At 49.1% G+C, this 27363-nt stretch overlaps 2 protein-coding genes across 2 annotated transcripts in view; one reads left to right on the top strand and one right to left on the bottom strand.

Moving 5' to 3' along the window:
* The window catches only part of LOC144807670 (uncharacterized), a 329338-nt gene that overhangs the window by 161957 nt on the left and 140018 nt on the right, over window positions 1-27363 (bottom strand). The gene's annotated exons all lie outside the window — the stretch shown is intronic.
* On the top strand, window positions 12521-17648 carry LOC144807668 (uncharacterized). The gene is made up of 5 exons (XM_078673302.1): window positions 12521-12592; window positions 13219-13272; window positions 13781-15474; window positions 15560-15972; window positions 16053-17648. Exons 3-5 carry the CDS (start codon window positions 14892-14894, stop codon window positions 16287-16289), a joined length of 1233 nt encoding a protein of 410 aa, XP_078529428.1. The 5' UTR covers window positions 12521-12592; window positions 13219-13272; window positions 13781-14891; the 3' UTR covers window positions 16290-17648.

The raw sequence follows: 27363 nt of genomic DNA, 5'->3' as shown, positions 1-27363 counted from the left end.
AATTCCCATTCATCCTGCTCACAGGAAATACCTAAGATTCACAGTGGCCGGCCAGCATTATCCGTTCAAGGTCCTTCCATTTGGGGTGACCACAGCACTCAGGGTGTTCACAAAGTGCCTTGCAGTAGTAGCAGAGCACTTAAGAAGGCAGCAAATCCACGCATTTCCATACCTGGACGACTGGCTCTTAAAAGCCAAGTCATACGTCAGTGTGTTCATCACACTTATCAAATGATCCAGCTATTACACGACTTAGGGATCTCACTAAACTACACCAAGTCACACTGTACGTCTCCTGTAGGAGGCGTACATCAGTATCTAGGAGCTACAATAGACACTTGCAAAGCTCTAGCATACCCCAATCCAGCCAGGATAGCCAGCATGCAAACCCTCATCACCAAGTTTCAGCCTCAACACTCTCTCTAAGCACAAGTGTTTATGCAGCTAATAGGGATGATGGCCTCTTGCATTTTCATCGTATCTCACGCAAGACTTCAGATGCGCCCTTCACAAGCATGTTTGGCATGTCAGTGAAATCAGGCTCAGGGATAACTTACAGATCTGATGTTGGTAGACAGCCAAACACATCGCTCTCTGGAGTGGTGGAACACACAAAACCTTTCCAAAGGACGGCCGTTCCTAGAGCCAGTTTCACAAATAGCGCTAACAACAGACGCATCACTCACCGTTTGGGGAGCCCATCTCCTAAATCACACAATTCAGGGCAAGTGGACCACTCAACAAAAAGCGCTCCACATCAATCACCTAGAACCACTGCCAATATTTCTAGTTCCAAGTACATCTTCTCAACAAGGCTGCCTAAGTCGGGATGGACAATATGACAGCAATGTACTACATACAAAAGCAAGGAGGAACACATTCTTTGCAGCTGTCTCACCTAGCGCAAAGTTTATGGAGGTGGGCCATTACACAAAACATATATCTCCTGACAGAACATCTTCCAGGAGTAAACAATCAGATAGCGGATCTGTTAAGTCATCAGACTCAACAAATACACGAATAGGAACTTCATCCACAAGTCCTTCAACCTTTCTTCCAAATGTGGGGCCAACCAGACATAGATCTGTTCGCCACACACTCAACGCAAAATGCCACACCTTCGCTGCCAGGTTCCCAAACCCGTTGTCCAAGGGCAATGCAATATGGATGAACTGGTCAGGGAGATTTGCGTACGGTTTTCCGCAACTCCCACTCATCCCACTAGTAGTACGCAAGCTCAAACATTAGTCTCTCAAGATGATCCTGGTTGCTCCCACATGGGCGCAGCTACCATGATTCACAACACTCCTCGAACTCTCAATAGTTCCACACCAAAAACTACATCTGTCCCCAAAACTGCTGACGCAGAACCATGGAGAGATAAGGCACCCAGATCCAGCACAACTGAATCTAGCAATCTGGCTCCTGAAATCTTAGAGTTCAGTTACCTGAACCTCCCACCGGACTGTATGAATGCTGGGTGCTCCCCCTTATGATCATGAGTCTGACCCAATGTTGCATTATATCCTGATGTGGAAAGGATTCAAGGACACTATGGTGGGATTGTATGTTACCACTATGGACAGCCTTTTTTCAAGCACCACTGCCACACATTATGCTGTGTGTTGGAGCAGAGGCTGTGCCTCTCACTGTCTGAGCAGGATGGACACGACCTTTGGAAAGACCATCGCAGTTTCCTCCAGGAGGTCAGATTGAAATTCAGTTATTTCAAGTTCCTACACCACTGGCATTGGACGCCGGAGTGGATCTATAAAGCACATATGGTGGAGGATTCCAAGTGCTGGTGGTGCTGAAGGTGTAGTGCACGGCCAGTGACATTTTACATTTCCTGTGGACTGTACAGTACTTTGTGCTACTACGGCTCCATTTGGGATACCTTGATGACCAACCTAGGGGTGGCACCGCAATTCATGGCCCGTCAGACCTTGCTTCACAAAATGTCAATATTCCAGGATTTAACTCCCCATGGTAAGAGTGAGCTGGCTACGGCCTTCGTAGTGGGAGTTGGTTTTTTGGGGGGCGACCATGGGGCCTGGCACCCTGACTTTTCTCTCCTGTTTCCATGTCCCTTCCCCTCCTGTTCTCCCTCGTCCTCCTTCCCTGATCTTCTGCGGGATCTTCTAGGCCACATCACCTCTATCTGGAGATGTTATTTTATTTATCGTTTTTCCTGTTATCAATGTCGTCTCACCAGTTCTAGTTTACACAGTATCTTGGACTCTGCTGAATTGATAAACTTCAATCCCTGTTAAATGCTCATTGTGTATGAAAAGTCAATAAAAAAATTAGATATTTAAAAAAGACACAGGGAGTGGTGTCACTTAACATTTGACTTTGACAATTCCAAAGGAAGAGACATTACTGAATTTATAGACATGATCAGAAGAAATGTAAAGTGATAAAATTAACAACCAAGTCTCACTAAAATTGACATTCAATTTAACATTCCATTGAACTGTGTGCAATACTCATGGTGAAATATAGGTTTTGCCACTAAAATGTGGGACAGAGGGTCTGCTCTGTGCCGAAGTCACGTGTGAAGTTCTAGTTAATCCCCATATTTTGGAAGAATGAACCAGGTTTGAGTGACACTTCAGACCGACCTCCAAATGTGTGAGTGTCACTCATGATGAGTGAGGTTTGAGAGCTCTGATGTATGCACGTCCGAACTAATGTTGCTGTCAAGACATTCAAGACTGCTTGCATGACAATGCTACAAAGAGTTGACGCACTCACTAATCAATGGTGTATTGATGACAAGCGTACGATGATATAGGGGCCTATGTGAAGGAGTAGAATATTTTCCAGTAGTCAAATGCCCCTCCCCAGTTCTTCAGACCTGTAACACCCACTCATTTTTATGATACAATGCAAACTGTGTGAGAAATTTCTTGTTCATACTTGATATCTCTATCTTAGGAATGAGTTGTTTCAAAGATAAATTGCTTTATTTTTTGCCAGTGAATCTTTGTTGAGAGAGGATGGTGGTTACTGTAAACAAAACAACAAAGCCTGGAAGAGGCTGGTGTCTTAATATTTTAGGAGACAGTTGTGCTCTTAAACCAGAAACTCAAAACCTAATTAGAACCTACAATTCAATCTTATTCGAGGATATAAAACCGTATTAAATATAAGGAAAAAGCCACAGACATAGGAAAATTAGAAATAAGCTCCTTCAATTGTCGCTTTGACACATGACCTATGCCTCATTGTCACTGATCTGGTGTCTTAAACTCCATGGTATTTATCTCTGTTTACTTTGCTATCCAGCACGTTGTGGATTTGAAAAACTGCAAATGAATTATTTAAAAGAATAAATAAGCTGTCCAGTTTAATTGCAAAACTGACCGAAATACTCATATATTCATTAAAATACCGATATATTCATTGAAATACAGATATATTCATTGAAATACAGATATATTCATTGAAGTACAGATTGCCACTTCCAGTTGTCACCTTTCTGTAAACACTCTCAAGTCCTTTACATCAGTGTTTTGGAAGATGCTCACCTGAAGTGAAGCTATAAATATTTTTCTACAGCAGCAGCCAAGTGTGAGGCCCTGTACTTGAACTGTCTGACCCTTTAAACCATTCCCGTCTGTGACATCTGAAATCCCAGGTCTTTACAGGTATAAATGCTTGTTTGTGTGAAATGTATTCACTCCTGGAGCCTGGAGGCGGCGGTTCTGTCAGCGGCCACCAGAGGGCGGTCCTCACCTGCCGATGAAACCCATTGAGCTGCACATTGGATGAAAAGGAGAAGGGTTTCCTCTTCCGGGTCAGCGGAGGCAGAGACAGCACCAGCAGCGGTGGTGACATCACTTCCGGCCTCTCCTGGTGTGTCAAGCCTGCTGCAGAGGAGGAAGGCGCCCTGTCTGGTGGGCAGTTACCTCCATCTACAGACCCCCCCCAGACCCCAGATCTGCCCCCCTCAGGTCCCCAGGAGGAGGAGAGAGCCCGACAGGTTTCTGCTCAGGTAGGAGAGCTGCCAACTCACTTGGCTGCAATTTATTAATCCATGGATCAGACCCCCCCCCCTGGCACTCACGGTGACATCAGGAGACCCCAGCTCTTCCTCCTGCTGAGCCTGAGTGGGGGTCAGAGGAGGTGAGGCCTGTCCGGCGGTGCAGAGGAGGTGAGGCCAGTCCAGGGGTGCAGAGGAGGAGAGGCCTGTCCAGGGGTGCAGAGGAGGTGAGGCCTGTCCAGGGGTGCAAAGGAGGTGAGGCCTGTCCAGGGGTGCAAAGGAGGTGAGGCCTGTCCAGGGGTGCAGAGGAGGTGAGGCCTGTCCAGGGTTGCAGAGGAGGAGAGGCCTGTCCAGGGGTGCAGAGGAGGAGAGGCCTGTCCAGGGGTCAGAGGAGGAGAGGCCTGTCCAGGGGTGCAGAGGAGGAGAGGCCTGTCCAGTGGTGCAGAGGAGGTGAGGCCTGTCCAGGGGTGCAGAGGAGGTGAGGCCTTTCCAGGGGTCAGAGGAGGAGAGGCCTGTCCAGGGGTGCGGAGGAGGAGAGGCCTGTCCAGGGGGGTGCATAGGAGGCAAGGCCTGTCCAGGGGTCAGAGGAGGTGAGGCCTGTCCATGGTTGCAAAGGAGGTGAGGCCTGTCCAGGGGTGCAGAGGAGGTGAGGTCTGTCCAGGGGTGCAGAGGAGGAGAGGCCTGTCCAGAGGTGCAGAGGAGGAGAGGCCTGTCCAGGGGTGCAGAGGAGGTGAGGCCTGTCCATGGGTGCAAAGGAGGTGAGGCCTGTCCAGGGGTGCAGAGGAGGTGAGGCCTGTCCAGGGTTGCAGAGGAGGAGAGGCCTGTCCAGGGGTCAGAGGAGGAGAGGCCTGTCCAGGGGTGCAGAGGAGGAGAGGCCTGTCCAGTGGTGCAGAGGAGGTGAGGCCTGTCCAGGGGTGCAGAGGAGGTGAGGCCTGTCCAGGGGTGCAGAGGAGGTGAGGCCTGTCCAGGGGTGCAGAGGAGGTGAGGCCTGTCCAGAGGGGCAGAGGAGGAGAGGCCTGTCCAGAGGTGCAGAGGAGGTGAGGCCTGTCCAGGGTGCAGAGGAGGTGAGGCCTGTCCAGGGGTGCAGAGGAGGAGAGGCCTGTCCAGAGGTGCAGAGGAGGAGAGGCCTGTCCAGGGGTGCAGAGGAGGTGAGGCCTGTCCATGGGTGCAAAGGAGGTGAGGCCTGTCCAGGGGTGCAGAGGAGGTGAGGCCTGTCCAGGGGTGCAGCGGAGGAGAGGCCTGTCCAGAGGTGCAGAGGAGGAGAGGCCTGTCCAGGGGTGCAGAGGAGGTGAGGCCTGTCCATGGGTGCAAAGGAGGTGAGGCCTGTCCAGGGGTGCAGAGGAGGTGAGGCCTGTCCAGGGTTGCAGAGGAGGAGAGGCCTGTCCAGGGGTCAGAGGAGGAGAGGCCTGTCCAGGGGTGCAGGGGAGGAGAGGCCTGTCCAGTGGTGCAGAGGAGAAGAGGCCTATCCAGGGGCGCAGAGGAGGTGAGGCCTGTCCTGAGTTGCAGAGGAGGTGAGGCTTGTCCAGGGGTGCAGAGGAGGAGAGGCCTGTCCAGGGGTGCAGAGGAGGTGAGGCCTGTCCAGGAGGCGAGCCTGTCTAGGGGTGCAGAGGAGATGAGGCCTGTCCAGGGGTCAGAGGAGGTGAGGCCCATCTAGGAGTAAAGAGGAGGAGAGGCCTGTCCAGGGGTGCAGAGGAGGTGAGGCCTGTCCAGGAGTAAAGAGGAGGAGAGGCCTGTCCAGGGGTGCAGAGGAGGTGAGGCCTGTCCAGGGGTGCGGAGGAGGTGAGGCCTGTCCAGGGGTGCGGAGGAGGTGAGGCCTGTCCAGGGGTGCAGAGGAGGAGAGGCCTGTCCATGGGTGCAGAGGAGGAGAGGCCTGTCCAGAGGTGCAGAGGAGGTGAGGCCTGTCCAGGAGGAGAGGCCTGTCTAGGGTTGCAGAGGAGGTGAGGCCTGTCCAGGTATCAGAGGAGGTGAGGCTTCTCCAGGGGTGCAGGGGATTTGAGGCCTGTGTCCAGGGGTGCAGAGGGGGAGAGGCCTGTCCAGGGGTGCATAGGAGTAGAGGCCTGTCCAGGGGTGCAGAGGAGGAGAGGCCTGTCCAGGGGTGCAGAGGAGGAGAGGCCTGTCAGGGGGGCAGAGGAGAAGAGGCCTGTCCAGGGGTGCAGAGGAGGAGAGGCCTGTCCAGGGGTGCAGAGCAGGTGAGGCCTGTCAAGGGGTGCAGAGGAGGTGAGGCCTGTCCAGGGGTCAGAGGAGGTGAGGCCTGTCCAGGGGTGCAGAGGGGGAGAGGCCTGTCCAGGGGTGCAGAGGAGGTGAAGCCTGTCAAGGGGTGCATAGGAGGCAAGGCCTGTCCAGGGGTCAGAGGAGGTGAGGCCTGTCCAGGGGTGCAGAGGAGGTGAGGCCTGTCCAGGGGTGCAGAGGGGGAGATGCCTGTCCAGGTGTGCAGATGAGGTGAGGCCTGTCCAGGAGTAAAGAGGAGCAGAGGCCTGTCCAGGGGTGCAGAGGAGGTGAGGCCTGTCCAGGGGTGCGGAGGAGGTTAGGCCTGTCCAGGGGTGCGGAGGAGGTGAGGCCTGTCCAGAGGAGGTGAGGCCTGTCCAGGGGTGTGGAGGAGGTGAGGCCTGTCCAGGGGTGCAGAGGAGGAGAGTCCTGTCCAGAGGTGCAGAGGATGTGAGGCCTGTCCAGGAGGCGAGGCCTCTCTAGGGGTGCAGAGGAGGTGAGGCCTGTCCAGGGGTCAGAGGAGGTGAGGATTCTCCAGGGGTGCAGGGGAGGTGAGGCCTGTGTCCAGGGGTGCAGAGGGGGAGAGGCCTGTCCAGGGGTGCAGATGAGGTGAGGTCTGTCCAGGGGGTGCATAGGCGGAGAGGCCTGTCCAAGGGTGCAGAGGAGGAGAGGCCTGTCAGGGGTGCTGAGGAGGAGAGGCCTGTCCAGGGGTGCAGAGGAGGAGAGGCCTGTCCAGGGGTGCAGAGCAGGTGAGGCCTGTCAAGGGGTGCAGAGGAGGTGAGGCCTGTCCAGGGGTCAGAGGAGGTGAGGCCTGTCCAGGGGTGCAGAGGGGGAGAGGCCTGTCCACGGGTGCAGAGGAGGTGAGGCCTGTCAAGGGGTGCATAGGAGGCAAGACCTGTCCAGGGGTCAGAGGAGGTGAGGCCTGTCCAGGGGTGCAGAGGAGGTGAGGCCTGTCCAGGGGTGCAGAGGGGGAGAGGCCTGTCCAGAGGTGCAGATGAGGTGAGGCCTGTCCTGTGTTTGAGTGGTTCATAGAAGGTGGGGCCTGTCCAGGAGGGATGCAGTGGAGATGAGACCTGTTCGTCCAGGCAGGGTGGTCGAGAGCTGAGTTTAAGTTTGTTAATTGTTGTCCCAAGAGATTTGTGGAATGAGTGCAAGTTGTTTGTAAACTGGCCAATTGAAGAGCCACAGAGTGAAGAGCCTCAAAATATTTTATTATGTATTACAAGATAATATTGCAAATTCGAAGACCGGGTAAAATAGGACGCATCATTTAGCGTTGCATCCAGAGGTTAGTGCACATATCCAGCAAAATGTGAGGGGCTGTAGACCAACATTCTGGATGAGACTTTTTTGTAACCAAAGTACTCTAGTGACAATTTTATTACTAAGCAGAAGAAGATCAAAATAAATCCAACGGGTGACGAAAGTGGTTCTCACGGATTGTATTCTCGTTTTGATTTTGGGTTTGTTGCTGGTGTGAATTTGGATATGCACGGCGTTGGTGTGCAGAGTAATGATGTTCAGTATGTGCAAGGAGGAAATGTTGTTCCTCTGGGTCAGGGCCGGACTGGGAACCCAAACCAGGCCAGACAATTTTGACGGACTAGATCCCTGCCTCTTTTGTTGCTGGGGGTGATATAGCAGCACCACAGAAAAAACAGCCCCCGTGACAAATATGTTTCCCAGCACTGAACAATCGGTCCCCACTGTTCCAGCCTCCCGGGGAAACACCTGAAGCCCGTTACGGTCAGTCCGTCCCTGCTTAGGGTATAGGTTTTACTAACAGTGGCAATTTAAATACCTCAAACACTAATCATGTGCAGAATAAGACATGATCTGTGCGATGTTTGCAGGAACCTGGGAAACTGGAACATGAATCAGATGGCACATAATGGGATATCTCAGTCAATGGTCCCAGCCCAACTGTGCCGAGCATGTAGAATCAAAGGCAGATATATTGGAGCATGCCTTCAGTCCCGATGGTCCCACAGCCCAATGCAGAATAGAACGCCAAATTCTCAACAAATTCAGGATTTCAACAAAATCCTTTAGTGATTAATAAGGATTTTCCACAACTTATATCTACACTAGGAGTTTCTACTGGACTGAATCAGACACAATGACTGTGCCTGAGACGGGAGAAGGATTGCATGCTTGGTGCAGTCCTAGAGGTCACCCAGAGTGGCTCTTTTGTAGAAGAAGACGTAAATGGGAATCCAGCATCACTTTTAATCAATAAAAGAGCTACCCGTTCCACAGTCAGACTGACAGGAGCTCCCAACCCAACCCTCTTGGGAAAGGAGTCCAAGTTATTGGCATTTCTAATAAACAACTAATAAGGTGTCAGCAAATATTCCCGTACAAATTGGGTCAATGATGAATGGCCACAAACCTAAATTGTGATTAAGATCCAGTTATTATGTGTTAGAAGGGGCGATCTCAGAGAGCCAGGTTATGCTCACCCGGTCACCCCAAGACCCACCTCTCCCACAGATCTTGCCGAGTCTTATCGTGAGGTCCTCACCGGGGAGGACTTCGAGTCTAGGATCGTACACACTGAGCTCACACCATACTACGAACAGACACCACACCGTTGGGTTAAAGTAACAAGTTCTTTATATAAGCAATGAAACGAAGAAAGCACTCTTATGTACAACGTGGTCACGGGACCACAAAGTCTTTGAAGATCCGGGAAGGGGGGAAGCGGGACAGTCTTTTAGTCTCTGGGGCAGTACGAGGCGTACCCTGCGCACAGCTCTCAATCCTCGAGCCGGGGGGTACGGGATGATAGTCGTACTGGCTGCCTTACTTCCATCGAGTCGGCTCGGTCGTGATGGTGCTCTCGATGGTCCAGCCGGACCAGAGTACTCCTCGAGCCGCGACGAGGTCAGCAGGGCTCGATCTGGAGAAGGTCGTGAGGAGCCGCGACAGCGTCAGCAGGGCTCCGAGGGTTACAAGAGGACGAGCCGCGACAGCGTCAGCAGGGCTCCGATGGTCAAGGTTCAGCTCGAGCCGCGACAGCGTCAGCAGGGCTCCGATGGTTCAGTTCAGCTTGAGCCGCGACAGCATCAGCAGGGCTCCGATGGTCCAGGATGAGTTTTTCTTAGGGTCAGCCGCGATCAGATCAGCAGGGCTTCCGGTCCAAGATACAACTGCCCGCTAGTTGTCGGGCGGGCCCAGTTATAGTCCTGCTGCTCTTTGATCTCCGGACCCTCGCAGGCGGAGGTCTCAAGCCCAGGGGGCTGGTCGTTGGCGAGGTCCGGCAGTTGGTTCTTTGATCCCTTTGAAAGATGGGTCCGGGCATTCCCGGACGCCCAGCGGGTCTGGAGCCAGCCCTCGGGGAGGCCAGAGGTGCGATCGAGACTGGGCCCCAGGGGAGGCCCGAAGGTGTGACGGAAACCAGTCTCTCAGGGGAGGCCGGAGGTGCCATCGCAACTCTCTGGCTTATCTCACTCGGAGAGTGCTTTACCCCCCAGCCAGGACTGGCGCGCCTTTGGAGTCTGGGTTTCGCTGGGGCCGGGGTCAAGCTAGGCCCAGGGAGACAGGGATGTCGGGAAGGGAAGATGGCGTCCGGGCCTTGTGGGGCAGGCCAGGTCTAGGCGCTCGGAGTCGGGCGCGGGACGGGGACATGCGGCCTGGTCGTGTATTTACGGGGGTTCGGGCTCATCAGGGGTGAGACGACCCGGCTGTTGGGTGCAGGCTATTCTTACGGGGACGCTGCGCAGGGGCTCAGGGGGCAGGCCTACGCTCACAGGGTGTGGAGGGACAGAGGCGACCCACGCCACGAGGCCAGGTCCAACATTATGTTAGAGAATTACCTTGTAAAATGACTTGTGGCTTTATGGGGAAGAGTCGCAATTAATTATTCATTTTGTGGGTGTAGTTTATTAAATTACATTTTGTTGTGCCATGTTTTCATGAACATTCATTGATTGCTGTCATTTTTACCTCATCATGAACCATGTCAATAATGTGTTCTCTCTGTCTAAAAACCTAAGAATGTTTCCTTGATTGTTAACTAAGCAGATTCTATATCAGTTTGCTATTTGATATTATAGAAAAATATTTTCTTATTTCTTAGCACACATTTGATGTGGTGGTCTGTCTATTGACTTTACAGCTAGAGTTATTTCTGAGTCTGTCTTTTCTCAGTCTCCTGCAATATTACGATAAATATTTCTCTGACTGAGTACCCATGTTTATGCCTTTAGTAATTATTTGAAACCTGTAAAATAGCTTTGAAGCTTGTTCTAGCTCCAAAGGCAAGGGCATTTATCAAGGGAGCGGTCCTTTAATGGGTAGTATTGCCTGCTATGGCTGACTATAAGGTAATTACACTGTTTGCCCCATGAGGGCAGAATGTCTTAATTAATAAAACAAAGGTGTCCCAGAGACCGAGGGGGTTGAAACATCTCCGCTACTCAGAAACCTTTGTTTCACAGCTGTTGCTGTGAATGTTCAACAGTCAAAGCCGCATGCAGGACCACGGCGGTTAATTGTTGAACATTCACAGCAATAGCTGTGAAAGGCTGAAGTCAGCCCCTGGTTCTCCCTGGGCTCGGCTAAACTGCTTTTCAACTTTCAGGTGAGCCGGACAGATGCAGGAGATGAGCAGAACCCCCCTTCTTCCCTCTGAGACGCCAGTGACACTGCGAGCTAGGGGAGGAGGAAGGCAGGAGGCTCCTGTGTGCCCTGCTGGAGAATCGGCGTTCCGCGCCCTCATAAGCAGTCAAAGATTCGGTCCCGTTTAAATGAGAATGATTGATGCATTTAGGTAACGCAGTAGCCACGCTTACCTAGCCGGGAGCATTGACCCTTGTAATACGGGAGGTGGATACTCGACCATTTGAAAATTAATTGGTATCCCCTACAAACCTTTGTGAGAGCTACTAAAATACCCCATGGGGTGGATTGCCCCTTAGAGATGTTGACTTAAGGAATATATTGGTTGAATTGCCCTAAAGTCCTGAAGAGGCCTGAACTAACATATAGGCTGAAACGCGTCGACTACATACAATAAGGCAACAACACAAGAAGATTGCGATATAATATAAGCCATTACATGAATAAGGAGCTTGATATTAGTTAGAGGGAGAAAGGAATTGACCCTTTGAAGCCCTTATTTGCTTTTTTGTTGATGACCAGATATAGGGAATGTTTTGACATAATTATAGTCAACGTCCTTTTTTTTTTTTAAATAGATGTGGGCCGTTTAGACCAACAAATTGGTTAATTTTGAAAAGTTTTTTGTATGTATTGTATAAATTGTGTATATGTATATGTGTGTTTTGTACAAATGTTTTGTAAAAATATGTTACCAAAAAATATGTGTTACTAAAAAAGAAAATAACAAGCTCTAACTGATAATAAATAGCTTCAATATTCCACTTTGAGTGATTGGTGTAACCTCAAGTTACATAGGAAAACAATTTTTTTTATTTAATTTTGATTTAATTTCGTATGACCATTAGTACAGGTAAGGAAAGGACAATTGGTGGGGTCTTTTCTATAATTAGGTTATACTGTTCAAAACCTTTACCATAGGCATTGTTTTTGTTAAAGTTGCTCTATCTTCTGCCTTCTCCTGCCAATCCATATATTTCAGAGAGGCAGAGGCTGTGTATTAGGACATTGTAATATTGAGAGCAGCGGGCCTATATCAGGTTGTATAGGCTGCTGCTGCTCCATTGTCTTCAATGGAGATCTCAACATTTCAATGTTCTAAGCTTTGTCTTGTGAAGATTCGATTCCAAATTCTAGTCCTTGGGTCGCCGTCCTATAGGGCTCACAAGACACTGACTCTCCACATCACACCTTTAAATAATTTATCAATCAAAAGCACCAACACATTGATGCCTTGTTGCTTCCATTGCTCAGCATTCGAACTCTGCATCAGCTTGAGCTTGAATTGCAGTTGCTCCAAGAGCATGGTTTGTATAGATCTAAGAATCTGGTTGACTGATTTTTGAACGGTGGGCAGAATGATGTACAAGGACTTTAACATACCTGTGCAAACCAGATTGTTTTGATTCCCAAGTTTCATGGTCTGTAAATGGAAAGATGGGGGTTATGAAGACATGGACTGGATTGCTAGGGTTTGTTCTCTAAGACTGTGGGTGCACTCTATATTCACAGAGACCTTTTCCAGCAAGAGATCATGGCTCTTTGTGAACCAAAAAAGTATTTATTCATTAACCATAGTTGCTTCACAATGGCCTCCAGAGAACAAGAAATTCTTTTGTTTTAGAAGTTTAGGGCGGTTATTTGTAAAATGTGATGAAGTGTGATTGTCGTCTGACACAAAACCATTTCTTTACTTCATTTCAAGGTATTCTGGATGACCAGGTAGTGCAGCGTGGCTGCCACCCTTGGAGGAACAAAAAATACAATATTTGTCAGGTAAGGATTCCTATAACTCTAAGTTTTCTTTTCCCCTGTTTCTTCTTACTTTATTACCTTTCTTGATCTGTTTTTTTTTTGTCTCTTCAACTTCAACATTTGACTCCCTCTGTGCACTATTCTTGTTGTTATCAAACTTCTGAAAATCACCTGATGGAGCTACATTCCTCCTGGAACATGTGGGGGGTGTAGTGCAAGTCCAGTTCCTTTTTAGGTTAGTTTTCCCCTGCAGCTCCTTAACTATTGGCACATTTGTCTCTTCCTCCCTCTGTCCGTTCTTTCGGCATTTTTCATCTCTGGATCTGGCTTCCATCTCTTTGCATCCTCCCATCCTGCCAGTTTCTGTCTTGTCTACTACAAGCAAAAGACACAGTACATGTGCGTGGACACACATGCACACAGGGCTTGCTTTAGGGTGGTGCGGCCGGTGGAGCTGCGCCTGGTGCTGACCTTGGGGGCACTGTGTTTAGAAGTAACTTATTGGTTCACAAGCATCTGCTTCAGAGTTTCCTGTGCTGGACCCCTGCAGTGAGAGTGGAAGATAGCCTTTTTTTTCTCTTTCCTCTGTTTTGAGTTTTTCTTTTCTTGACCCTTTTTGGTTTGTGCTGTTTTTTTCTCTTTTTCAGGTGTTGCAGTGCCCGGGTCCTGTCGGAGGAGTGTGATGAGTTCTGAGCCACCAAGTAAGTCCTTATCATCGCACCATTTGAAATAGTGAATTCCACTGAGCTAACTGGACACAGCGTCAGTGTACAGTGGAATTTAAAGTACTGAGTGCAACAAGGCCAATTCCTTCGTTCAATACAATGTCCCTTCCTACATCACTGGAAAAATGAATAGATTATCAGTCTAGGTGGGCAGGGGAGTAAATAACATCTGATAATTCATTAAAATAATTACAACTATCTCATTGTGATGTCAGCCTTTGCCACAGAAATGGTAAATTGATAGTGTTGGCTGAGAATCTGTGTCCAATATATGTGCAACTTGTACGTTTGCCCACACATCCATGAGCTCCAGTAATCCGAAGCTCCCGATCTACACAGTGTCCAGAGCTGTTTCACCACTATCAGAAATGCTATTCAACTGATTTCCTATCTTGTTTTTGTTAATACTTTCTTTGTGCAAAGTATACGGTCATAAATATTTTTTCTTTGTGTTCATTTACAATATCTGACTCCATTTCTACAGGTGACTGAAGCATGAACAGAAAAAATAAGGTTTAAATTTAGTGAAACACAACAAAAAGGATTATTTCAATGAAAGTTAAAACATTCTCAAGCTCTAGAGAAGAAACACATTCTATGTGCCAGGAACGGTGAGGATGTTGGAGCGGAAGAAACTAGTGAATGTGAAAGTTGTCAAATCCCAAAAGTAAAAGGACCGTAAATGTTTACCAAGTGTCAGTAACTCAGATTGAGAAGAATATTGATCACAATTGATACCCACGCAGTGCGCTTGGGAAAACTCAGTGTTGTAAATTCTGTTTGATGGTTTATGAGAAATGCTTTGGAGACCCAAACCCTCCCCAACAGATCAGCATCCGTAGACGTGTTGTGATGGAACAGAACTGTCAAAAAGACTAATATCCTAGGTTTACAAGCGCAAGCTTTTGTCTCTGACTCCTGGAGACAAGAGGAAGGAAAATATTATTTAAAAGAATGTCATTGTAAATACGCTTTCTCAGATGTCGTTACAGCAAAGATGCTGGATTATCATTTCCAATATAGGAAGATTTTCCCCCACCAACTCTGTCTCTTGGGTTGATCCGAGTGGTTTCAAAGTGGCCTGTAACTTCCAAAGTGTATCATGTACCTGTCTTAGCCACTGAGCAAAAAAGCATATACTGGCACAGAAAGTATAAAAGGGGCCAGTGTTACACTATCGATAATTCATAAACCGCCCTGGCATGCCCTAATCATCTGTCATTACTTGAATGAACAAACATACCTAACAGGCAAACACTAAAGCCCAAAGACCTTATCAGTGCTTTTAAAACTCCTAAATCAAATGTGATAAACTAGAATCACTAAATGAGACTAATTAAACTTGAGAGAATTCACCCGGCATAACTTGGAGAAAATGAATCCATGAGGAGCATCTTAGTAAATACAAGGGGCTCCTCAGTGAAAGTTTATAAGACAAGTTAGATTGGTGCCTTTAAAGGTAGGAAAATGATCTCCAGGTAAAAACTATAATTAGTTAAGTACAAATGTGAAGAAGAGCATCTGCAGCATAGTTTAGTTAATGCTGAGTGATGACATAAACAAGTACAGACACTGGAATCAGATTCAGTCTTAAGATGGCATGTATCCAGGAACAAACCCAACTTGGAGAAACAAACAACTCAAATAAGAGCAATGACTGTGGGAACAGCTTTAGTCATCAATCCCACCTCACTAAACATGAGAAATCTAGCTCTGGACGAAAACCCTATCAGTGTCCTGAATGCCAGAAAAGCTTCAGTCACAAATCCAACCTTACGATACATGAAAGAATCCACACCAGGCGTAAACAGTATCAGTGCTCCGTGTGCCAAAAAAGCTTCAGTTTTAGTGCCAGTCTGATTCAACATCAGGAAACTCACACTGGCCAAAAACCTTATCAGTGCTCTGAATGCTTGAAAAGCTTTACTCATAAATCCAGCCTTATTGAACATGAAAGGACCCACACTGGGTATAAACTGTATCAGTGTTCTGAATGCCAAAAGAGTTTCTACCACAAATCCAGTTTAACTGAACATCAGAGAATCCATACTGGGATCAAACCGTATCAGTGCTCTGAATGCCACAAAAGCTTCAGACTGAAAAAGACTCTCACTAGACATGAGAGAACTCACACGGGGGACAAACCTTATCAGTGCTCTGAATGCTGGAAAAGCTTCAGTCAGGAATCCATCCTTACGGTACATGAAAGAACCCACACTGGGCAAAAACCTTATCAGTGCTCTGAAAGCTGTAAAAGCTTCAGTAGCAAATCCAATCTCACTTCACATGAAAGGACCCACACTGGACAAAAACCTTATCAGTGCTCTGAATGCTGTAAAAGCTTCAGTAGTAAATCAGCTCTCTCTCAACATGAGAGAGCCCATACTGGACAAAAACCTTATCAGTGCTCTGAATGTTGGAAAAGTTTCAGTCATAAATTCAGCCTTACTGTACATGAAAGGACCCACACTGGGTATAAACCGTATCAGTGCTCTGAATGCTGTAAAAGCTTCAGTAGTAAATCAGATCTCTCTCAACATGAGAGAGCCCATACTGGACAAAAACCTTATCAGTGCTCTGAATGCTGGAAAAGTTTCAGCCAGAAATCCAACCTTAATGTACATGAAAGGACCCACACTGGGCATAAACTGTATCAGTGCTCTGAATGCCAAAAAAGTTTCTATCGCAAATCCAGTTTAACTCAACATCAGAGAATCCATACTGGGCTCAAACAGTATCAGTGTTCTGAATGTCAGAAAAGCTTCAGTCTGAAAAAGACTCTCACTAGACATGAGAGAACTCACACTGGGGAAAGACCTTATCAGTGCTCTGAATGCTTGAAACGCTTCAGTCGGAAATCCAGCCTTACTGTACATGAAAGGACCCACACTGGACAAAAACCTTATCAGTGCTCTGAATGCCAGAAAAGCTTCAGTCATAAAATAAGTCTCACTACACATGAGAGAACTCACACTGGGGAAAAACCTTCTTAGCTCTCTGAATGCCGGAAAAGTTTCAGTCGGAAATCCGGTCTCACTTAACCTGCGAGAACTTACCTGGAAAAAACCTTGTCATTGTTTTAAATGCCAGGGAAGCGTCTGCTGGAGATTCAGTTTCATTCAACAAGAGAGAACCCACAACGTGAAAGAAAATGACCCGTGCTGTCAATGTGACAAAAACTTCAGTTGTAAATGTAACCTTTCCACATAGGAGAGACAATGTGGGAGAATAAAAGGTGCTCACTGTGAACTCTGAGGAGGAGCTTTCAGCATCACAAAACATTTACATGAAGCAGCCACAAAGACATCATTCCAGTGATTGTCCTATAAACCGTCTTCTGAGGAAAGCGCGCAGCGAGGGATGGAAATGCTTAATTAACCTCATTCTTTTGTAACTATTTGAGGCCTCATTCCATTCAGCGTGTTTTGTTCCCTGAGTGTTTATAAGCTATGGCTCTGACCCACAAAGGCCATGAAATCCTGAAATTTGGGGCCACGCTGCTAGTATCAGGAATGCATGTAACCTCAAACTGTTTCCAGCCTTAACGATCCTCACCAGGGGGGTGCAGCAGGAGTCCCTTTGTCATAGGTCTCTATGGGACCAACATCTGTTCATGTCTGTGCCATGTAGGGCTGATCATTGAGAAAAACTAAAGGTGATGGATGAACTGGTAGTTAATCTCAGAAACATTCCGCCACTTCATTCTCTAGTCTTTGTGTAACTACAGACAAGGCCAGCCATATGCAAACCATTCTTGGCTCCACCCTAAATAGTCCTAATGACTTCTGTTCCAATGGGACATGACCTCATATTACAAAGATCCACACGAGTGGCCTCTTTCCATCTTCTGGATCCTGCTATCCCCTTAACCATGCCTCAGGCCTGCCACGTTCCATGCTTTCGCTCTTATCATCAACCTTGAACCATCTCCATAACTTGGAAGCTCCGAAGACTTTGCAGCTGTTGTAACTGCTTGAAGTTTCCCACATTTTGATGGTCGTGGATTCAGGTTCAACTTGATAACCCAACTCTACTCTGTGGGAATTTTGCACTTCAAGCCACTGCTGTGCAGCTCGTCATCTTCTGAGACTGATTCAGCCAAAAGCCTTGCATCAAATTCCAGTGTTAATCATCATTAGAGACTAAACTTATCTTTGTCCTCTCGAGCATAGCTCCAGAAGTCAGCTACAATTTTGTAGGTGACTTCCTGATTGATTCAGTGGATCCGCTTTCTTTAATTCATTTACCTTTTTGTTTGGTTTTACAGTTGTTTTTGCTAATTAATAATCCTTAAATCACAGCCCTCCTTTAGATTTTGCTTCTGGATAATTATTAAATATTCTTTTTGATCTTAACTTGGTTTGAATCTTTAAGTTCCTTGCCTATTTTTAATAAACTGTATTAAAATTTGTGTCTTCCACTGTTTTGCTTTACCTCCGAACGTGCCTTAGGCCATACTGCTCAAGCCACGTTACCAAAAGCGAGCTAAGAACACTTTAGTAGAAGACACATTTACCTTTGCTGACCAAAGTTTGGAAAAAGCAAAGGAGGCTGACTCCAGAAAGCACACTACCTAGCTGGAAAGGTTACTCTCTTAGGTGGCATCCGCACCAACTGTAGATGCAAAAAGCAAAGATTATGAGGGAAGCTGTTGGTAGCTGTGCCCCAGAATTTGAGTCTGCCACCCTCTCTCAAACAGTTGAAAGAGCTAAAGATGCGCCCGTCTGACAATCATGTCTCAGCAATTAAGACTGCTTGCTCCTGTCATACAACACTCACACTGTTACATGAATCAAACTCCCTGTGCAATGTACAAACATTTACATAGTTGTTTTGTGCTTTGTGAACAGGCTTTTAACCCCCTTTGCATGTAAATGAGTTTCTGTGATCAGATACCCCAGGCTCCCATTTCTTCTAGTGCGTTTAATAATGTAATAACTGTAACAAGATCACAAACAAGGGCTGTATTGAGAAATAATCGTCTTCCAAGTCACACAGTAGTTTGTAGTTTTTTATTAGTTTTTAAATGTACATCCCCCTATCCCGTTCCAAGGTAGAGTATAGTTTGCGAAGTAGGACTCTCTTGTGGTCCGCTCCCCAGATTAAGTCCATAAAAACAGAAACAGAGTCCAATTTCCTGAAGAAGCGCCGGGGCGGGTAAACTGGTGGGGGGGGTCGAGAAGCAGTATAAATGTATTAACAGCATTTTTGCAACTTCCACTCTACCCATGGGTCGATAGTGGCAGGGAGCCCCAAAGTGACAGGGAGCTGCAAACATTGGACATCACCTAAGTTGCCCTATATAAGTTGTTGTTCGGTGTAGTAAATTCACCCCTAAATACCTGAAGATGTAAGGGTGCCACCCCAGTGCTAATTGGGGCAACACTTCCTGTTCTAAGTTGTGAGTTTGCGCATGGGATATAAGCTGGATTTGGTCCAATTTAGCCTCAGTCCAGAATCCCTACCAAAATCATCTAGAACCTCTATCACCTGTGGTAGATACGCCTGCACATTCCTGAGGTACACAAATGGTCATCAGCATACTGTGATATGGCCTCTCAATTTGTCTCACTCGGTATACTGATTGCTGGGTCCTGTGAATGAAAGAGGTCAGCGAACAGATCCATGGCTAGGGCAAAAGTAATCGACAGCGGGCATCTTTGCTGCATGCTTCAAAATAAACTGAGATCTCTGCCTGTCCGGATGCGGGCCAGGGGGGTTAGTGTAGAGGCGATTTATCCAGTGCAGTATTTCTGGGCCTAGTTTCATGCACATCAGCACTTTCGTTAAGTAAAACTACTCCAGGGTGTTGAAGGCCTTCTCTATATCTAGTGCGAGTGCTGTTTATGGAGGCAATTCATGAAGATTCTTTTCCATCAGCTGCAGAGACGCCATAGGTTTAGCACGTTTTTCTCCCAGCTACAAAACCATTCTGGTCTTGGTGCCAATGTAGAGACAGAGGAGCAACCTGTTTGCCAGGACCTTCCTCCAAATCTTGTGGTCGATGTACAGTGGCCAGTAGGAGCGTAGCTCCAGGGGGTCCCTGTTGGGCTTAGGCATGACCAATATCATAGCTTCTGTTGGAAGGTGGTCTGACACTCTGGGACGCCCGGATTTTTCGCTTTTTGAGCACCTATTTGTTGAGCTTCATAAGTTGGGACTCACCCACAGTGAACTCATGATGAAAGAGACTGCGTGTGGGTTTTACTGGTGTCCCCCTAGCTTGACCAGGCCGCTGCGCAGCAGCAGGAGTATGGGGCACCAGGCTGATTACATGCAGACACAAGTGTACTTTCTTGTGCACACGTTTACGGGCTGCACAGGGGAGATTCCTGGCATGCGCAGCCCAGGAGCAGCTACAAAGTGAATGGCGTGGCAGGACTTATGCAGAATTGGGTGGTGACATGGACTAGGCTTTATACACTGGGAAGAAACATGCCAGGGAAAGTCAGTGTATTTTACTGTTTTCACTTCATTATTCAGCTATGGGGATGTGGAGCCCATGGGCTAGTGACACTTTCCTAAGGCCTACAAATTCCAGACACGCACTAAATTCCACTGTAACTTGTGTGAGAAGATGTATTCTGTAGAGTCCAAAGTCATATTTGTACTGCTTCTGGGTCATCCAGAAATGGTATATTTCTCTGTGTAGCTCATAACCAGGGCCTGGCTGGGGGCTAACTCTGCCAGGCGATTTAATGACCTTCCTCTCAAAGCCGTGGCCTCAGAGGCCCAGTCCAGCACAACAAGCATTCCAAGGGTGAGGGCCTCCACCCCAAGGCGAGAAGATGGGTGGAGCTACAGGTTCATCCATCAGTAGCTGACACCTGGTGCCAGGCACCAGGCCCCTCTGGAGGGAAGGCAGCCTGGGGGTAAGGGGCCCCCACAGACCATGTGGCAGGAGACCCTGGATGACGCCATTTTGAACAAACCCAGAGGCCTGGGCAGGAAGGAGGGAGCAGGGGCAGAGAAGTGATGTGTTGCTGTGTGATAGGGCAGAGACTTCCTGCCAGTCCCCTCCACAATTCTTTAAAAGTGTTTGCACAGGAAGAGAAGTTCTCTCTGGGGTGTGGTCTGCCGAGGCAGAGGGTTCTGGAGCCGGGCACAATGAGCGTTTGGAAGGAAGAACGCCCTGACTGTCCCAGGATCCTGAACAGTGCCAGGAGAAGAGACCAGGACAAATGCGCAGAAGCAGGTGCCTCTGCACAGGGAGAAGAGAGGCCTAGGAGGAGTTCCAGGTGAAAGGCTTGCGCAGGGAGCTAGCGAAGAAAGCTCCCTGCTGAATCCACCCTCTTGGAGACCAGGAGGGTGAAGGAAAGTGCTCCCAGTGGCTGGGGTGAGCCACCAGGAGCAAGAAGAGGCCAAGATCACCAAGATCTCGAGAACAACAACGACACCAACTCCACCACCCTGATCGACAACCTCGCCAACCTCGGACTCACACAGCTCGTCACAACGCCCAACCACTCCGCCGGCTACACGCTCAACCCCATCTTCAATGCAAGCTCCCAAGTCACCTTCAGCCACACCACCGAACTCCACTTGACTGACCATCGCTGCATCCACTTCACCTTCCAGAAACCCACCATGCACCACCGCACTTAGCAGATCCCTTTTCGCCGAAGACCAACTAAACACCACCCTCGTCCGAAACCCACCCGCCGACCCCACCGACACGTCACGCCACCCGCAACCTCAGGCGATGGATCGATGACTGTGCCAATACTCTCGCCCGATCAAGAAACTCTCCAACAGTCGCACCAAGAAGAAAGCCAGCTGGTTCTCCACAGCCCCAGATACTTTTTGTATTGGAGAAATTATTTTTAAGAAAATACCCCCTATCCCTCATTTTATGTACATTGATATGTTTGTTTTATATCCATTGTCCAATGAAGTCATGTTTACTCATATCATGTAACCATCTTTTTATTGAATCATATGTATCCATACATTTTTTACGATTATATTATAAATCAACCCTTTGATATCATTTCAGTCCATTGCTTTACTTTTTAGATGTTCATGAATATGTGTCTTTTTCAATAGCCAGCTTTCTGTCCTTAATTGTCTGCCTGGGTAGATACCTTTGCACAAAAAAAGGTTCTCCGCGGACCTCCAGGCCTCCAAGACAAACCTTCTGAAAACTAGAGAAGAAATGGCACTGCGAACAGACATCGGACAGCAACGTGGCCCACAAGAACGCCATCCGTAGACAACATCACCTCATCAGGTCTGCCAAAAGGGCCTCCTTCAAGGACCGCCTCGACAACAATGCGCACAACAGCAAAGAGCTCTTCAACATCGTGAAGGAACTCTCCAACCCCAGTGTGACGGGGAGGACCCGGACTCGGGCCCCCCCGGCTTACCTTTACCTGTGTCCCCTCTTTTTGTGCAGCACACAGACACCTGGAAAACAACTGACGACCGGATACTTCCTCTACAGGACACGGAGGAGCCGTGTTACTTTAACTGGGCGGAGCTGGACCCTGAACCCGCCCGCCGGCTGGAGATAAATGAACGCCCCAAACAGACGCAGGTGTGTATTACACCCGGAGGAGTCGGAGAGTGGTGGCGTGAGAGTGGAGCGGAGTGGAGCAGGACGGAGGACGGAGAAACAGAGATTGCAGACGAGGAGGAGTCGGGAGAGAAGAGGAGGAGGTCGGGAGAGGAGACGAGCGTGGAACATCAGCTGGAGGAGTCGGGAGAGCCGAGGAAGAGGTCGGGAGCGGAGACGTGCAGAGAACATCTGACAGCGGAGGCGGGAGAGGCACCGCGGAAGACGGAGACCGGAGCCGAGGGGAGAAAGACCCGTGACTACTGCGACAAGCCGGGAGGCCAATGGGAAGGCGCATCGCCCAGCCACACTTCACATGAAGTGTGGCTAGAACAGGTACGGTCAAGGTTCACGGGATGGGCGGGCCGTAAGTGGGGTAAACCTCCGTGACACCTTCCAACGACCTTCGGTGCACCAAACCCCCCCCTCACTTTACCGGCACCTTAGTCTTGAAGAGCACGTGTGGTCCCTCACTCCCCTTCCCCGAGCACGCACTTAAACCATAGCCTAATATTGGTTTCTTTCTGTTTTGGGCGGCGTTCCTGACGGGAGTGGAGACACGGCGGATTCAAGGCCTACAACACCCAGAAGGCATTGGGAGTTCCGATGGCAGGAAGCGGCAAAACAAGCAGCTGAGGACGCCGACAACCCGCTCCCATTCTACAGAGTACCTGTACAAAAGAGGAGACAATATAAAACAATAAAACCCTCGCTACCTAGATCTCCCGTGTCAGTAAGTTTGTTTGGGAACCCAGCCAAAAGCCCACAAGTGGTGGAGAATGCGGGCATAGGAGCAGCCATCCAGGACACTAAGATGGAAGAAATGCTACAAGCGTTGGTGAAGGGACAGGAGCAGTTGGGGTGGGCCGTGGAGCAGCAGCTTGCCGCCGCCCAATTGGACAGGGATGCATTCCGCAACACAGTGGCGGCACGACTAGAGGGCCTACAACAACCCGCCGCTCCGGGTACTATTCCCGTCAGAGAGACAAGACCGCCTCATATTCCTGCCGGCATATCATTACAAAAGTACTCCTCCGGTGAGGATCCAGACGCCTTCATGGTAAATTTCGAGCGGGTAGCGCTTGCCTGTGGATGGCCTTTAGATAAGTGGCCCTTCTTTCTCGCACCCCTATTAACTGGTGAGGCACAGGCCGCCTATCAGGTGGCCAATAGCAATGGACTGACGCCATATGGACAGATCAAAGCCATCATACTAGACCACCTTGGTTTGGACGCGGAGGCCTACCGCGTCCGATTCCGCAAAGAAAGGGGTCAGGCGGGGGACAATCCCAAAACCTTGTTCTTCCGTCTGAAAGCAGCGGCCGACAAATGGCTAACCCCAGTCACAAGCTCCAAAGAGGATATCATGGATAAAATCTATCTGGAGCAGTTCCTGGAGGCGCTGCCGTATGGGACTCAGAGGTGGCTGCGGCAGCATTCCAACTTGACAACCACCCAAGCCATGGAGATGGCAGCCACGTTTGCACGTGCTCAGCCGCGCCTGCACCCCAGTGAACCAGAAAAAACCAACAGAGCACCCCCGAGAGCGGAACGAAGGCCCCGAGCACCTCCCGGGCTACCGGCTCCCCGGTTTGTTAGCCCAGAGGGCCCCCCGTTCCGTGGACCGCAGTGTTTCGATTGTGGGGCCTGGGGCCACATCGCTCGATTCTGCCCCCAAAAACGGCATGGTGAAGAACCAATGGAGGTCGGTTACATGCCGAAGGCTGTCATGTATTCCGCCGAACTTGGAGGCGCCTATCACGTGAGTGTTACCGTCAATGGGGCTGTGATCAGGGCCCTATTGGATTCGGGGTGTAAACAGTCTGTAATACGGGACGACTATGTATTGCCTCCCCAGGTAACACCTGACACCCTAGTGTTTATTAAATGTGTCCATGGGGATGTCAAGGGATACCCGGTAGCATATGTCCCCATTGACATAGAGGGCAAGAACTCGCTAGTGGTGAAAGTGGGGGTGATGGGTTCCCTTCCTGAGTCACTCATACTGGGCACCGACAACCCCCATTTCCTAGACTTGTTCGAGGGTCAGTTATATAAAGACAAAACCCCGACTGTCCCGGCCCTACTGTCCACCGTTCCATGGGAGGGAGACAGAAGTTTCCGATTTGCACAGGCTAATGATTCCACTTTGTTCAACGCATGGGAACAGGCCCATGCCAACCAGGATAACCCCCAGGTGAGATACCCCAGGTTTCTGATAAAAGATGATCTTCTGTACAGACAAGCGAAAGCCGAAGACCCCATGCAACTTCTGGTACCAACCTGTTTCCGGGAACAGATCATGTTCTACGCCCATACCCATCTACTGGCAGGCCACACAGGCAGCGAGAAAACAACACAGAACGTGCTCCGCAGCTTCTATTGGCCAGGCGTGTACCAGGAAATAAAGGCCCATTGCCAGACTTGTGACATTTGCCAGAGGAAGAATACACACCGACCCACAGCCGTACCCCTACAACCTCTCCCCATCATTGGAACACCTTTCGAGAGGGTAGGAATGGATCTCATCGGGCCGCTCCCCAAAACGCGGAGAGGGCATCAATATGCTCTGGTGATTGTGGATTATGCCACACGGTTTCCCGAAGCTTTTCCCCTGAAAAGCCCCACCTCGAAAAACATTGCCGAAAAGTTTCTGGAATTGTTCTCCAGAGTCGGGTTTCCTAAAGAGGTCCTGATGGACCAGGGCACACCGTTCATGTCTAGAGTCATGAAGGAAGTGTGTCAGCTCTTGAGTCTTCACCAGATAAAGACGTCAGTATACCACCCCAGACCGACGGTCTGGTGGAGAGGTACAATGGAACCTTGAAAGCAGTACTAAAGAAAATGCTCACGGTCAATGGGAGCGAGTGGGACCTCGTGCTGCCTTTGGCGTTGTATGTCATCAGAGGCCAAAAACAGAGCAGCTTAGGCTGCTCATCATTTGAGATGTTGTATGGCCGCCAACCCCGTAGCCTCCTGGACATGACCAAAGAGGTATGGGAGACCGAGAACGCTGGGGACACAAGAACCCTGCTAGAGTACAGTCAGAACCTGAAAAATAAACTCGGAAAGATAAGGGAGCTGGCCTTTACTCAGCTAGGATCCAGTCAACAGAAGCAACAGGCCCAATACGACAAAGGAAAGAAGTGGCGACGCCTCCTTGTGGACGACTGGGCCCTGGTGTTGTTGCCGTCCACGGCAAAGAAATTCCAAAACGAATGGCAAGGACCCTTCAGAGTCATAGAAACGATCGGAAAAACAACATACAGGTTACAGTTGAGTAGGAAGAAGACCCAGGTGTTTCACATCAACCTTCTGAAAAAATGGTTGGGTAAGCCCCCCCTTGCCTCGGTACTGACAACCACGTATGAAAATGCCCAAGGAACCACACTGGACGAACTAGTGATAAACGACGAACTATACGACGCCGAACAGGACGGACTACAGAAAACCCTTCGTCCATTCGAGCGGATCTTCTCTAACCTTCCAGGGACCACAACATTAACCGAGCACCGAATAGACACCACAGAGGGGATTACCGTGAAACAAAGACCCTACAGGATACCAGCGGCCAAGAGAAGCGCCATAAGTAAGGAAGTGAAAGAGATGCTTAAGCTGGGCGTTATACGCCCCTCCCGTAGCGAATGGTCGTCACCCATCGTGATGGTGCCCAAACCGGACGGAGCGGTACAAAAGGGGATGATGGACGGAGCATTTGAACAAATCAAACACTCACCCCCAGTCAACTGATCTGGGTTTAATCCATCACCATTCTTTAGTTCACTCAGCCACCCCAGTTCAGACATGGCTATATGCAAATCAGTCTGACCCTGTGCCTTATGGGAACAGTCAAGCCCGAACTGCCAAGCCATGTCTTCCCTGGACCGGAAACAAGCATCCTGGGACCGGTTTCGGATTCATAATCCTCATCAGCCAGGCTATCTTGAATCCAGTGGCCAAGTGAACAAGGGACTCACGTCTGAGCATACCCTGCCACACTTAGGGCGAACAAAGCGGTACAAAAGGGGGATGATGGACGGAGCATTTGAACAAATCAAACACTCACCCCAGTCAACTGATCTGGGTTTAATCCATCACCATTCTTTAGTTCACTCAGCCACCCCAGTTCAGACATGGCTATATGCAAATCAGTCTGACCCTGTGCCTTATGGGAACAGTCCAGCCCGAACTGCCAAGCCATGTCTTCCCTGGACCGGAAACAAGCATCCTGGGACCGGTTTCGGATTCATAATCCTCATCAGCCAGGCTATCTTGAATCCAGTGGCCAAGTGAACAAGGGACTCACGTCTGAGCATACCCTGCCACACTTAGGGCGAACAAAGCGGTACAAAAGGGGATGATGGACGGAGCATTTGAACAAATCAAACACTCACCCCCAGTCAACTGATCTGGGTTTAATCCATCACCATTCTTTAGTTCACTCAGCCACCCCAGTTCAGACATGGCTATATGCAAATCAGTCTGACCCTGTGCCTTATGGGAACAGTCCAGCCCGAACTGCCAAGCCATGTCTTCCCTGGACCGGAAACAAGCATCCTTGGACCGGTTTCGGATTCATAATCCTCATCAGCCAGGCTATCTTGAATCCAGTGGCCAAGTGAACAAGGGACTCACGTCTGAGCATACCCTGCCACACTTAGGGCGAAATAAAGCGGTACAAAAGGGGATGATGGACGGAGCATTTGAACAAATCAAACACTCACCCCCAGTCAACTGATCTGGGTTTAATCCATCACCATTCTTTAGTTCACTCAGCCACCCCAGTTCAGACATGGCTATATGCAAATCAGTCTGACCCTGTGCCTTATGGGAACAGTCCAGCCCGAACTGCCAAGCCATGTCTTCCCTGGACCGGAAACAAGCATCCTGGGACCGGTTTCGGATTCATAATCCTCATCAGCCAGGCTATCTTGAATCCAGTGGCCAAGTGAACAAGGGACTCACGTCTGAGCATACCCTGCCACACTTAGGGCGAACAAAGCGGTACAAAAGGGGATGATGGACGGAGCATTTGAACAAATCAAACACTCACCCCCAGTCAACTGATCTGGGTTTAATCCATCACCATTCTTTAGTTCACTCAGCCACCCCAGTTCAGACATGGCTATATGCAAATCAGTCTGACCCTGTGCCTTATGGGAACAGTCCAGCCCGAACTGCCAAGCCATGTCTTCCCTGGACCGGAAACAAGCATCCTGGGACCGGTTTCGGATTCATAATCCTCATCAGCCAGGCTATCTTGAATCCAGTGGCCAAGTGAACAAGGGACTCACGTCTGAGCATACCCTGCCACACTTAGGGCGAACAAAGCGGTACAAAAGGGGATGATGGACGGAGCATTTGAACAAATCAAACACTCACCCCCAGTCAACTGATCTGGGTTTAATCCATCACCATTCTTTAGTTCACTCAGCCACCCCAGTTCAGACATGGCTATATGCAAATCAGTCTGACCCTGTGCCTTATGGGAACAGTCCAGCCCGAACTGCCAA

This window comes from Lissotriton helveticus, chromosome 1_2 (assembly GCF_964261635.1).
Source record: "Lissotriton helveticus chromosome 1_2, aLisHel1.1, whole genome shotgun sequence".
Classification (NCBI taxonomy): Eukaryota; Metazoa; Chordata; class Amphibia; order Caudata; family Salamandridae; genus Lissotriton; species Lissotriton helveticus.
The sequence above is the reverse complement of the archived record's forward strand: the minus strand, read 5'-3'. Positions and strand labels throughout refer to the sequence as shown.